Consider the following 14,388-nt stretch of genomic DNA (forward strand, 5'->3'; position numbering starts at 1 on the left):
GCTGAACATCCCTGATGACAGTGAATGCAGAGAACTTTGTAAGGTAAAGTAGAGTCTGTTTACTATTCAGCCTTACATCTCTGACTTACATGCATACCAGAGTTGCATTATGGGAAATGCAGGTTTGACCAAATAGACTAAATAGGATAAATAGCTCTATCCTGCATTTGTTTTTCACCGTTTTAAACCATGTCTTTTTGAAAGTGCCAAACTCTGTTGTATTTAGCACGCCATTCATTCTTTATTATTTCCGTGCTGTCAAGTAATTTGCATTAATTCAAAAAGCAGACTGGGAGATCAGCTCACCTGAGCCATGTGTTTATTTACCTGTTTCAGTCCCCACCATTAGTGACAGTGACCCCCTCGGGAACGCGCTCACCCCCTTTCAGACGCGTGCGTCACGCCTCCCTGTACTGACAGAGCTTGTTCCAAAATAGACGGCACCCACCCTACGCCCACCCTATCCCACACCCTCCTCTCCTCACCCTCCTCTCTCCTGCTCGGCCCCGGTACTCTCCCCTCTCTCTTTCCCGTCCGGGGAGCGTCACGTAGTTCTCCAGTGCGTCTCCTCAGTAAGTCCACAGACTCCAGGACGCCGGGTCGCAGGAAATATAATTCAAAGGAATACGAGCCGTAGAAGGAGGGAGCAGGCAACAGAAACCGCGAGAGCTGTCCAGGGAAGAGGGGTCTCCCCAAAACCTGAGGTGAGCTGCCTTGTGGACTGTCTTTCCTAATATGTGTGTCAATGTCTGTGCTGCAGTGGGGTGAGAGGTGCGTCAGTTTCTTTACTGCACCGCTGGAGAGGAGTGAGTGCGTCCTTACCTTTGGCAGCCCAACAAAATACAGATAAAATACTGAGCCGGTACATTGTGATTGTGCACTTTCCTCCTGCGAAGGGGAGCAGATCTTGAGTCCTGCATAGCAGCTGTGGGCTACTTTAAGGAGTGCATTACTGACCTCCCCCTCCCTCTCTGCCTCTCTCACACCTCCTGCGCCCGTGACAGCCTATATCCCTGCGTATATGTGTGTGTTTGTATAGGCTGTGCGCAATGGCTGTTTTAACGCACAATCCGTTCATTGACGATAAAACGCCACGGGCTCTATTGCCCTGATACTGGCACTATTTGAGACCTAGCGGGATGGTGGGAGGAGCGGCTGGCCCGGGTGGGACAGTGCAGTTTGTCATGTCTATATTAGGAAAGTGGCAGTGTCATTCTTTCGCTCTGTCTCCACTCTCCAGAGCTGCGCCATGCCCGACAGAGGAGGACTATCTAATTAACCTGAGTTAAAGGAGCAAGTCAGAGTTTCTCCCAAGTGTCCCAAAAACGTTCATACAGTGTTTCTGTTGCAGGTTTCCCAAAGCTTTTACATTGTTGAAGGGAGATGTGCTCAGCTTAAATATATATTTACCTGCTGGTTCTAAAACAACAGAAAACTACTACTTTTTATTTCTAAAACCTTAAAAGAATGAAAATAATTTATGCCATGGGTTTGAGTCATGCAGTGCAGGTCATATTGCAGGCAGCAACAGAGCCCCTTCGTCCTTCTCTGACTGTGTTAGATTAGGTGTGCAGGAACTATCAATAAATCTCAAACTAAGTATGTAGTTAAGTCGTTTGTCCTGAAATGCCCCACAGTCGTGGATTGTTTTATATTACAGAGGAGCTTCTCTCCTCTCATCACTCTGGTTTAGTCATGAATCCCATGGTCTTTATCTTCAATAGTCAGAAGGTCAAACATTATCATATGATGATCTGAGCTGGTGCTCTTTTACCAGTGAACAGAAAGTTTTATTTTAATTGTTAAAAGAGTTTAACACTGTCCTGTAAACAAGAGACACAACTGCATTTATCTTGGGTTATCTTCAGTGACTAATAAAGGCTTGATTTTAGCTTTGTTTTTTTTGTTTTTTTATATAAGCCAGTGCAGCCTGTGAGTTTATATCAGATACGTTTTAATCTAAATATTCTCACTGGGACTGAATCACATGGATGAGACTAAACCGCCGCGGCTTGTGCTGCTCATTTCACATTGACACGGCATCTGTCGAGTCCTAACGCCTGTCATTTATCTGTTCTCCGTGTCTTAGCGTTCCTCTTTGATGTTTAGCTCTCACATAGTGTTCGGTGGGACAATCAACTATTAATATCTGCTCCGATGGAAGGCTCTGTTATAGAATATCCCCTGTGTTTTGGAGGATTAGAGTCCCGCTGGCTCTCTGCCTGGGATAACCAGTCGTCAGTCAACAAACAGCCTAAAAACACAACACAAAGTTCATCATTTAGTTATTTAAAGCTCCTAAAAGTCATCTGAACATAAAATATCCATGGCTTAATGCATCAAAGTATTGACTGGTGAACAGCATGAGGAGACTGAAGGCTTGTGTCAGTCAGCTGCCTGCTGTGCCGTTGGTTCAGTCATGAATGAAAAAATAGATATTGGCATTGTGTGACTCAGTTAGTTATAATAAAATAAATACCAAAACAGTTACTGATTCATCTTCAACTTTGAAATCAAAGGCAGCATCACAACAAAGACGATTCCATAACCTGCCTTAGTGACAAAGACAGACTTTGACACCAGGATGAGATCTGATCAAACCTTTGCTGGAAGAGACATTACCATTTCAAAAGAACTCATCAAAACCGCCACCACTAAATAATTCATAAGAAATCAAATAGATTTTGGCGCCTTTAGCCCACCGTGATATTGGGCAGTATTGGATTCATGGGTAATGATGCTCAAGTATTTAGATCATGTTAATGATAAAAGTTTTAGTTTCATGATTTCCCCTTTTCCACCCATCATCCTATTTCTTCATATAAATCCATGTCTTCATCTGACTTTTTTTTATGACCCTTCCTCTCCTCCCTTCTTTCACATTGTTCTTATCCAAACTTTGCCATCTCTTGTTTCTTCACCTTCAGCCATGAGTCGCAGCATCGTGCGGCAGAGCAAGTTCCGCCACGTCTTCGGTCAGGCGGTCAAGGCCGAGCAGGGTTACGATGACATTCGCGTTTCCAAGGTGACGTGGGACAGCTCCTTCTGCGCCGTCAACCCAAAGTTCCTGGCGGTCATCATTGAATCCAGCGGAGGAGGAGCCTTTCTGGTGCTGCCCCTCTCTAAGGTCAGTGAGGGGAAAACACTTTATGAATCCCAGAACTCTCATTTAAATAGCTAACTTTCTTTTAGTGTCATATGAGTGGAGAACATTGCGGAAATGAAGATCTTACGAACTTCTTATGCAATAGGGTGAATGCTGAAGATTATCAATGAAATGGGTAATTAGAAACTTTGATTCAGGGAAGGTTGCCATGTTTGTTGGTATTTTGAAAGAAGGTCAACCACCGGTTTTATCAGCAGAGGTTGCAGGATGTTTTTGTTCTGTAAGTAGCTGCATGGGGAAACATGGAGAAAGAGAAGGAGAAGTTAGGATTGTTTGCTGCCTGGAGCTTTTTTTAATTATTATTATTATCTCAATGTTCATATTATTAGTGAGATTGTAAAAGTCATGCATGGACTTTAACCAGTGTGGCCGCTTCACTGTCACATACTCACACATACATACATACATACTCAGGATTGTTTTGTTCCTAAATGAGGTTTTTACCAAGGAAAATACAGATATCTGTCTAATAAAGAAATAACTAAAGGAAGGAACACTAACTGAACCTTATAGGCAGAGAGAACAGACGCTGAAAATAAACGGGAAATTGCACCTTGCATACAGGTTCATTTCTCACTATTCTGGCTCGAGGTAACTTCAGATTTTGTGGTATTCATTGTGTTTGGAGCCTCATCTCAGTTAGTCATTTCTAACTATAAGCAGATATAGCAGGTTTGACTGTGAGTGACGAAGCATTTGGCAGGCAGCCCTGCACTCAGGTAAAATAATTCCTGTGACCTCAGACATTTGAAATGCACAGAAAAGTCAGTGTCTCGTCCTGCGAGACATGCAATTTATAAGTTCCCAGGAAGACAGGTGCTATTTAAAAGTGATCATTCCCAAGGGATGGTTGCAATAGCTTGTACAATTTTAAGACTGAAGAAGGAAGTTACAGACCTCTTTCACAGCAGACATTTTGTCAGAGTGGGAAAAGCACCCAGTGTATAAATGATGGCTTACCTCCTTTAGGTGGTCCAGTAAGCTGTGAATTAGCCTGCACAGAAATGGGCCTCTCCTCTGATGACTCATGATGTCTGCTGTGACAAAGGCTTAATTATAGTACTTCCTTCTAACAGGAGAGGATATGATATTTGCAGTCATCCATTGTGTTGGGAAAACTTATAGACGGAACAATGTAGGACAAACCACAGGTCATGGCAGACGGGTCAAACTGTGATGCATTAAAGTTCCTGAGGCATTGTGAGGATAACAACATTGTATTAAAATGAGCAGCAGATGCCAGAACGATAACAAAGCGTGTGTGCATATTGCAATGACATAATGGGAGATAATGTTTTGGCAGGTTATTATGTTAAAACATAGAACTGAAGTAATCTTGTTTAAGAAAATATATTACCCAGTAGACTTCTGTAAATCACATTTTCTTTATTTTATAATCTCTCGCTGTTGACACTGCTGTACACGGACAAGTCTGCTGAAGTTTATTTTGACCTGGCGCGTGAGATGCCTCCACTCAGCAGGTTTCATTTGAGCCAGGCTGCCAAGAACAACAGCCAATCACATTCCAGCTTTAACAGGAAGGAAAAATATTATAAAAGATTGCTATATAATGTCTGCACTTGAACAAGAGTTATAATTGGACTGAAGTTGGTGGAATGACCAGTTTGTTTGTTTTTTTCAACTAGACATATAGTGGGTGTAAGGAGGTCATTGCTGTTGAGATTCATCGACACGTCAGCGTTGGTAATTAGTGAAGACGAGCAGGAAGACGCAGACTAATGCGGAGACGCTGAGAAATGGACATGATTACACACTGAAGTCATGTCGAACAGACGTGCTATTAATACACACCAGTGCGATCTCTATCCTCCTTCTCCCCTCTCTGAGTCCCCAACAGGCCACCAGAAAAACTCCCCTGTCAACGCCTCGTCACCCGGCTATAAATACACTGCTCCCGGGGTGTGTGTGGAGGGAGTGATATCTCAAAAGCTGATACACATGCTTATAGAAAAACAAAAAAACATCATGTACATCAGAAATGTGTCTATTATACGTGTTTTGAATAGTTTTGTTTGCAGATTGAAGGTTCATCGATACACACACCACAAATGTGCAACTTTGCGTTCACTGCTTATTAGCCCATTTTGGCATGCTAACATGCTAAGCTAAGTTAACAAACACTAGTCGTGCGAGTATCTGGTCGTTAACGCACACTAGTCATGCAAGTTTCCAATGGGCTACACCCACAGACGTCCCTGCCTAAACCTCAACTCACCACCAGTCCTTCAGAATTGAAGAAGCTACTCTGATGAGTGGCGAAACATCTTCAAGTCCAGTTGCCTTTCTTTAGCGTTTTTTGGATATACCATGACCTGGTTGACCAAGAAGAACCTTCACAGACATGCTAAGCTAAGATGTCAAACATGGTAAACGTTATACTTGCTTGCATATTTAATGTTATTCTCAGCAGATACAAGCAGAATCAGTTGGCAAGGCACATTATTTTGAAATGGAAACCATTTGGTTGTCTGAGTGTTATTGACCAAACAAGTCATTGGATAGCCAAGCAGCGTGCACATTCATTGGTTATAATCATGTAAGGTGTTTCCATTGTCTTGAGTACACCCTCACAGCGGCATGTTGTAGTTTATATTGTCCCATATATTCCATTCCTGCGTCAGAACCTAACCCCGTCCTTGGAACATGGAGGTGGTAATGTCCTTGTTTGGGCCTGTTTTGCTTCATCTGGGCCAGGGCTACTTGCCGTCAGTGAAGGACCAATGAATTTGAATTAAGCCAGCGAGTTATAAAAGACAAGGACATCTGTCCGTGAGCTGAATCTTAAGAGAAATGCAATGAGTCATGCAGCAAAACAGCGGCCCCAAGATCAGAAGTCGGTCTACAAAAGAACGGTTCAAGAAGAACGCAATTTATGTTGTTCTCAAGTCAAAGTCCTGACGATAATCCAGTTGAAATGTTGTTGAAGGACCTGAAGTAAGCAGTTCACTCACCAATATCTCATAGCTGAAGTGGTCCTGTACTGAAATATGGGTGAAAATTCCTCTAAGTCACTGTAGACAACAGATCAGCAGTTACCGGAAACATTTAGTTGCTGTTAATGCTGCACAAGGGGGTCACAGCAGATACTGAAAACAAGGGTTCACATACTTTTGCAACTACATGTACAAATGATTCATTTTCTTGAACAAGTAAATGCACAAGTATAATATTTCTGTTTCATCTGTTTATTTGGGTTATTTTTGTCTGTTTTTAATTTCCACTGATTTTTTTTTTTATGCAAAAATCCAGAGGGACACGTCCACAATTCAGAGCGGCACTGTATTTCATGATGTAATTTGGACAAACAATCTCCTTGAATCTGACGGCTGTAATCAGGGCCAGTTTCATGCTGAGAATATCCTTTTTAATTGCTGGTTTTAAGTCAGTACTTGCTTTTTTTTTTTTTTTTTTTCGTATGGTTGTGACTTTAAAGTTAATGATAAGTTATGATACACACACAGTCCTAACTCAACCCTTTGTGTTGTAGTCAGGTCGTGTGGACAAGAACTATCCGCTGGTGGTTGGTCACTCTGGACCCGTCCTCGACATCGACTGGTGCCCTCATGACGACAACATCCTGGCCAGCTGCTCGGAGGACTGCACCGCAATGGTAATCAGAGGGCTTGTGCGTGGCAAAGAAGTGGGAGAGAAAAGTTGAAAATGCTTGTGGAGGAGTTTGTTTTTTGGTGACTCAGACGGCGGTCATAGAGGTGATCGCAGCTTGAATGTATCACTTCTTCCTGTCTGTTGAGTGAACAATAAGCGGAGTGTATCAGGCACCTGTCTGACGGCCCACCCACCTGCTCTGCGTCATCTCTGTATCTTCGTCGGTTCACTTGTCTTGATTTATTAACTTGATCAGGAGGCTGTTGTCTGTCTACAACCAGCTGTAATGCTGTGCATGCACCTGTATATATAAAAGTTATGTAGAGGGTATAAGAGGTAATGATGGTGTGGGAGGAAACTTGTCTACAGTATGATTTTGTTTGTCTGTCCATGGATACTTTACCGCGCCTAATATGCGTTCAGTGTTCTTTCGTCATACCCAGAACACATTTCTGAATGTAAGTCATTAAAAAATTTAGAAAATACTTTAAATAACGACCATCCATCTATGCTCTGCTGTATCTGCTTTTATTCACCTCATATCCACAAGAGAGGTCTGGAAATGAAGTCAGAATTTAAACGTGATTGCGGGAAAAAAAATTTAATACATGCACTTGTAAACTCCCTTTGTAGGTCCACCTAAAGCATGTGCTTACTGGGTTTTGATCCCAGTACTTCTTTCACAACTGGCTGATGCACTGCAGACGTCTGTGGCCCTGACACTCGTTCAGTCTGTGTTCAGTCAGCAGGGGTCACTGTGAGGCCTCGGCTGCAGGAACTTAATCTTTACGCTGTCAGAATGACTTGAAATTGTCATTATTTGTGAAGTTAAACGAAGACTCCCTTTAACTTTTTTGCTTTTAGTGTTTATTTATTCTTCAGTGAATTATTAACCGGTCAGGGAATGGGTGTACAGTGTGGGATGGGTTTATGTCAGCAGTTCGGTGGCGTCTGTTTCCTGATGTTCTTCTGATGCAAATGATAGGGGACAAAATGCAAAGGCTTTGTTCTGACATTTATCTCATAATAGGACGTTTCAACTCTTTGAATGGGACAAATATATGTGGATGTGGTCAAAAGTTAGTGTTTGGGAGAAAATTCTCTCTTTGGGTTTCACTGGTTTTCCTGCCTGGTTGGTTTCTCTCACCAGGCAACAGCGGACACATGCAGATGAATCTTGCATTATTGTACTGTTTTAAGACAGACATGGAAAACTGTGAATAGATTTTTTGTAACAGAAAATGTGATGAAAAGAGTGCAAGTCAAGCTCAAACAACAGGAAATGAGAAGAAGCTTTAATGTTAATCCACTGACAAAAATACAGTAAGTACACATACTATGTCACATAACTTTGAGAAACTCCAAGAGTAAGTTATTTTATAAGACTTCAGTTAAAGTTATTTAATGTTAAAAAAAAGACCATGTGCTCCTTAAATCCCATTACATTGGTACGAGTGTGTTGGTAGTGTCCCTAAATGTACATGTGTCTATGACAGCATGTGTCAATTATACAATTTTTCTGGCTGGTGTTAGGACAGCACGTCTGTTGACCCAACATGTGTGTGTATCAGCACAGTTGTCACTGACGACAGATTTGCGCGTTTGTCATAGCGGGAATCCCTGTGAAATCGAGCAACTGAATCGCAGCAGCTGCCGGACTGGGTTTGAGTGCTGTGTGTCTTTTCCTTCATGAGTGTATGTGTGTGTATTTGGGCTTTGTTTGTGTCCAGCTCACGGACAGACAGTCACAGCTGTCTTGGAAGTGTTGCTGTACTGGAGTGGAAAAGTCCAAGACTGTGATGTCATTCTCTTTAGTTCACAGAGAGTGATTATTGTTTTATCTGGAAAGTGTCATTAGAGTGTGTTTATGAGTGTGGAGCAACTCAGAGAGCTGTGTGTGTGTCTGTGTTTCTTCTTGAGCCTGTGGCTCAGTCTTCACCTGCTGCCTGGTGAACATCCACTGACATTAATAAGAAATGTGTTTTCCTGGGTCTGTTATTTGTGTGGGGTCCCTGAGCAGTTCCTAAAAGCAGTATACACCGATCAGCCACAACATTAAAACCACTAACAGGAGTAAATAAATCATCTTGTGACAATACAATGTTTTGCTGGGAAACCTTTGGACCATGGCATTCGTTCATGTGGATGTTACTTAGACATGTACCATCCACCCAGACCAGATCAGGCACCCCCACCACATAGCAATGGCATACACACAAAAACAGTTTAGGAACAACTCAAAAAACATGAAGAACAGAACAAGGTGTTGACCTGGCTTCTAAATTCACTAGATCCCAAACTGATCAAGTATCAGTAGGGTGATCCACAGAGGCCCTTCCCCTCAATCCTTAGGACCCAAAGGCCCCCACTAACAACATCCACAGGACACCCTCAGAAGGTCCATGTCCATTCTCTGACGAGTCACAACTGTTTTGGAGGCACAAGGGAGACCTACAAAATATTAGGAAAGTGGTCATAATGATATACCTGATGGGCGTATACTGCATAAAATTGCTTTTGCTCATATGCTGACATGTCATGTATACTTATAAAACAGATAGATTTTATATGAAAGGACTGAAACATGTCAGGAGGACACTGAAGTCATGTAGAAAATAACAAGCTATTTTGCATATTGCTTAAAAGTTCCACCTGGTGTCTTTTCAGTTTAATTTAATTTCATTTAAAAAAAAAATATTAAGGCAAAATAATGGATTTTTTTCCCCACAGTGCAAGACATTTACAAATAAATTTAAATCTAAATTCCTGGTTCTTCTACTGTCCCAAAGTACTCGACCAGCTTAGGAAATGAGTGATGGATAAAAAAAGAAACGTCAACTCACTATTCCACTCTTGATTTACACACTGAATTAATTAGTTTTGAAAACAGTTTTAGAAGCATTACCAAATATGCACACAGTCGCAGACTGTAATAACTGGGTGTCACATGGTTATGAACATAAATACATCTCAGTATGTCTTCAGAGTCAGCACCAGCACATTTATGGGCCAATTAAAGTGACTAGACTGGACATCCTGAGAGTATTTTGTGGAATGACTTCTTTTCCCATGAGTTTGTTTTTTTAAATCATTATATTAAAAAATGGCCATTGCCATTATGAACAACAGTGATTAAATAGATTCAGTAAGGCATTTTAGTTAAAGCATGATGTTTTGCACATCTCCCTGCATCTATTGCTATGCAAATGATAAGACATTCTGTCTGTGTCCTCTCCAGGTGTGGCAGATCCCAGATCACGCATTGACCCGCCCCTTGACTGACCCCGTCGTGGTCTTGGAGGGTCACTCCAAACGTGTCGGCATTGTCAGCTGGCACCCCACCGCACGCAACATACTACTCACTGCGGGTAAGATACACACTCACAGACACGTGCTCTCAAGTTCTCACCTTCTTTTTTTGGACCCCGTGTGACAGTGACGTGTCATTAAGAACAAAACAAGGATTTGGCATCTTTTTTCTTTTTTTTCTGTCCCCATTAAAACCCACAGGCAGTGATAACCTGATAATTGTCTGGAACGTGGGGACAGGAGAGCCCCTCATCTCCATGGACGACCACCCAGACCTCATCTACAGCATCAGCTGGAACCGAAACGGCAGCTTGTTTTGCACCACCTGCAAGGACCGACGTCTGCGTGTCTGCGACCCCCGCAAGAGGGAGGTAGTGGCGGTGAGTGAGTAGAAAATACTAATAAATATACAGTGTCCCCCTTCTGCAACACAGTCAGTGTCTGTACCAAATTTGAAGAACTTCTGTACATATCTCCTTCACAAGTTAAGTTGTGGACAAAAATTAATTTTGTGAGGTAGCTGTGACTTTTGACCACTTTATCCTAATCAGCCCTTGAGTCCGAGTAGATGTTTGTTTGCGCCAAATGAGAGATTCCATCATGACGTTCCTGAGAACGTACACAACATTCCTTGTCCATACTTAGCTTAGCACAAAAACTGTAAAAAAAATTAAAAAAAAAGGGAAACTGCTTGCCTGGCTCTGTCCAACAGTGACCAAGGTTCCTACTAAACACATTTCTAGGCATCAGATCTTCTCACTGTTCATATTATTATCAAATGTTTTGACAACTGTCTGAACTTCTGCCCTTTCTAAACCACCTTCAAATGAAAGTGGAAAGCCAATGGACATTCCTCTGTGGATGTTTTTGACCTTGCAACAGGCTGTCACCATCATCAACAGGCTGTTTTTAGCTGTTCTGCTAAGGTTTAATGTGTACAACATGTACTCTACACCTTCAGAAATCAAGACAAACACCATTCTCACATGGTCCTACCTAGCCAGCTGTATATTTGTATTTCTTCCCTTGCTTTATTACATCTTCAGACCAGACCTGGTCAGTCGACTACATGTTTGCCAGAAGCTGCTTTCACATTTAACTTGATTAGTTAGTTGGAGAGATGATTGATTTCTCAACAAGTCTGGGTCAGTGTAATCCCAGTCAGCAGGATCTTATAGTAATATCTGTAATAATGTTCATCCCTCTGGTGACCAATAGGAACGTCTGGCTCCACATGAAGGGATCCGGCCAATGAGAGCCATCTTCACCAGAGACGGAAACATCTTCACCACAGGATTCACCAGGATGAGCCAGAGAGAGCTCGGCCTCTGGGACCCGGTAAGAAAGGTTTCAGTTTCAGTCAGTTTGTGCATAATATGCTTGTACAAATGCATACTGATTTTTTTGTTGTTGTTCTCCGCAGACAAATTTCGAGGAGCCTATCGCACTTTTGGAGTTGGACACAAGTAACGGCGTGTTGTTACCATATTACGATGCAGACACAAACATGGTCTACCTCTGTGGAAAGGTACAGACACGGCGGTTTATTGAAATAAATCCTGAATTAATTATAAATCAGTCTTATTTCCAGCCTTAATAATGACCATGTCCTGGTTGTTTTTAATGAGGCTTAAGTGTGTGTTTTCTGTGCCGGTGTGTAGGGGGACAGCAGTATCCGTTACTTTGAGATCACAGAGGAGCCGCCGTACGTTCACTACCTCAGCACCTTCAGCTGTAAGGAGCCCCAGAGGGGGATGGGCTTCATGCCCAAGAGAGGTGTGGACGTCACCAAATGTGAGATCGCCAGGTAAGATACAGACCATACAATACATTTCTTTAAAATGCTGTTTTTTTATTTCTTTCATGAAAGGATAGTGGCTGGTGAGGGTGAGCGTGGCTGAGAAACTCAGTTTTAGGATTGAGACACTCAGCGATATCATGAGATATCATGTTGTAGAGATTGTACTGGTTAGATTTTCATTTGTCGGTATATCATCCACAAACTAATTTATTTTTGTGTCTGTTGCTAAAGAGTTGGTCCATTAACTGCACATCTTGCACAAGTAGACATATGTGAAGCAGATTTTTAATCATTAATCAATCTCAATGGGAAGTTCTGGGGTGAATAACTACTGAATTTGAGATTAAATTATATTAAACCTCATTGTACTCTTCGGAGCTGCAGTGAGGCTTATATACTCTTTTCCGATACTGCTTTATCCACTGCATTTCACCCTTACAGAGAGAAAGCATAAACTCCCCCACTGTCTTCTGTCCCCTTTTCCATCTGCTCTGTCTTATTTCCCCAGGTTATACAAGCTGCATGACAAGAAGTGTGAACCCATCACAATGACAGTGCCCAGAAAAGTAAGCTCAACTGACCCACGGTCATGGAAACACTGTGTAGCTCTTGACGAGGTGCAAGATGACTATAACAAATTACTTCATACGTTAATACCTTGTGACTTCAAGAGGGAATTAGTATATTTCGCTCCCCACTATATGTTTTCTCCAAAGACATTGTTATCAGCTAATAGTTACCAACTACAACATTAAAGCTACTTTGCAAAACCAATAAAAAAAGGAGTACTTTACAAAGATAAAAAAGTCTCTTACGTTCCCCTGCCCGACTTTTTTGCACAGTCGGACCTCTTCCAGGATGATCTGTACCCAGACACAGCGGGGCCTGACCCTGCCATGGAGCCTGAAGAGTGGCTGGACGGCCGCGATGAAGATCCCATTCTGGTGTCCATGAGGGGTGGTTACGTGCCGCCTAAGAGCCGAGAACTCAAAGTGGCCAGGAAGAATGTGCTGGACTCCAGACCCACCACCAGACGCAGCATGTCTACTTTGGAGACCAACAACCTGCCGGTAAGCTCTTTAAATCTCACATACTGTGCGACATTAGAGTATCAGCTCCCAAAGCTGGGTTGTGTGTTACCGCTGCTTCTCTTGTCTCTGACTTTCAGCTTTGCAGCTCGTAATCTGAGTCTCTCTGTTTAATCCTTTTACCTACATCTCTTTTTTATTTGCACCTGCCCACAACTGGTTTTCCCCAAAGCTTCCATCTTTGCTTTGATTTATTTTCCCTAGTTGCTCACTGTCCTTGACCTGTTTTCCCTTCTCTGTTTGTCTTTAATTTCACTTTCCTGTCTTCCTGTCATTTTCCCCTTTCCTCTTCTGTTTCACTTTATTTCCTCCTCTTCAACTCTTTTCTCCCCTCTCCTCCTGTCCAGCCTCAGTTGCTTGAGAGGTTGTTGGAGGAGATTCAGAATCTGAAGGCCACAGTTTTGTCTCAGGAGAAGAGAATCTGTGACCTGGAGAATAAGCTTTCCCAGTACACCAATGGCACTGCCTGATGTGCATGTAAACACATCTTCTGAAGAACTGGTCTGAATTTCAGAATTACTGTTATTATAGAAACACGTTTCCCTTGCATAGACAAGGAATCTCTGTATACTCTAATGACGCTGCCCCTTTAAAAGGTACTTTTGTGTAAGAATGTGGACAATTGATGGTCCGACCAATTTGAGCTACAAAATCCTTATCTCAGTTCTAACACAATGTACCTTTAATGCATTATACTTTATTGTAGTTACATCTCTATGGTGTTTTCAAAAGAGTGGGGGCACTGTAGGTTTGAGGGACACGAGAAAGTTGGGTTAAAGGTCTGAAGAAAGTCAACACTGTTATCACTATTTGTAGATGACACTTATAGAAAAAGAAACAAACATCAAGAGACTTTCGTAATTTTATTTTAGTAACGTGCATCTAGAAACACACCTGTACTGTCACTAAACACTCACATCACCGTAAAAGATACACACCACGCGTGGACACGTTTCAACACATGTAGCCGACTCGCCCTCTGTATTGGACGACCAGTTTACTAAGAGGAATCTTTTAAGATAAATAAAACTTTACAAAATGTAAATAGTGATGAAGGAATACAGGAGGGAAAAATATATGTAGCAAAATGTGAAAAGCAAGCCGTTTTGTGTTCTGTTGAGGATTATACATTAGACACATCATGACAACAATAAAAACAGTGTTTTTTAAAAATGTCTGCCTCGTCCATTTCTTGTTTCCAGGTTAATTTCATAATGGGACGTGAGCACAAGAGGCTCTAAATGCAATAATCTTATTCCAAAAAGACAACATTCCTGCTTAGCTGTTTCCACGCATCATGAAAATATATCGCATTAATATTACCGAATAGACGCAGCCCTGCATGCTCAGATTATGTTCTTTTGTAACATTTAAAACATGGCATGCTTCTTCAGAAA

The 14,388-nt window shown here is 42.0% G+C and overlaps 1 protein-coding gene across 3 annotated transcripts; it reads left to right on the plus strand.

Moving 5' to 3' along the window:
• The first annotated feature begins 2,534 nt into the window (after positions 1-2,534).
• coro6 (coronin 6) lies at positions 2,535-13,559 on the plus strand. 3 transcript variants are annotated; one of them, XM_084565020.1, is made up of 10 exons: positions 2,535-3,131; positions 6,679-6,797; positions 10,032-10,161; positions 10,304-10,482; positions 11,321-11,440; positions 11,526-11,630; positions 11,764-11,909; positions 12,412-12,469; positions 12,746-12,973; positions 13,339-13,559. In XM_084565020.1, the coding sequence occupies exons 1-10, from the start codon at positions 2,735-2,737 to the stop codon at positions 13,459-13,461; spliced, it is 1,605 nt and encodes a 534-aa protein (XP_084421146.1). In that variant the 5' UTR covers positions 2,535-2,734; the 3' UTR covers positions 13,462-13,559. The 3 variants fall into 3 exon arrangements, with proteins under 3 accessions (XP_084421146.1, XP_084421145.1, XP_084421147.1); XM_084565019.1 differs by lacking the exon at positions 13,339-13,559 and having other exon boundaries at positions 12,746-13,327; XM_084565021.1 differs by lacking the exons at positions 6,679-6,797; positions 13,339-13,559 and having other exon boundaries at positions 2,535-3,127; positions 12,746-13,327.
• The last annotated feature ends 829 nt before the right edge of the window (positions 13,560-14,388 follow it).

The sequence above is a fragment of the Chelon labrosus genome (assembly GCF_963514085.1).
Source record: "Chelon labrosus genome assembly, chromosome: 17".
NCBI lineage: Eukaryota > Metazoa > Chordata > Actinopteri > Mugiliformes > Mugilidae > Chelon > Chelon labrosus.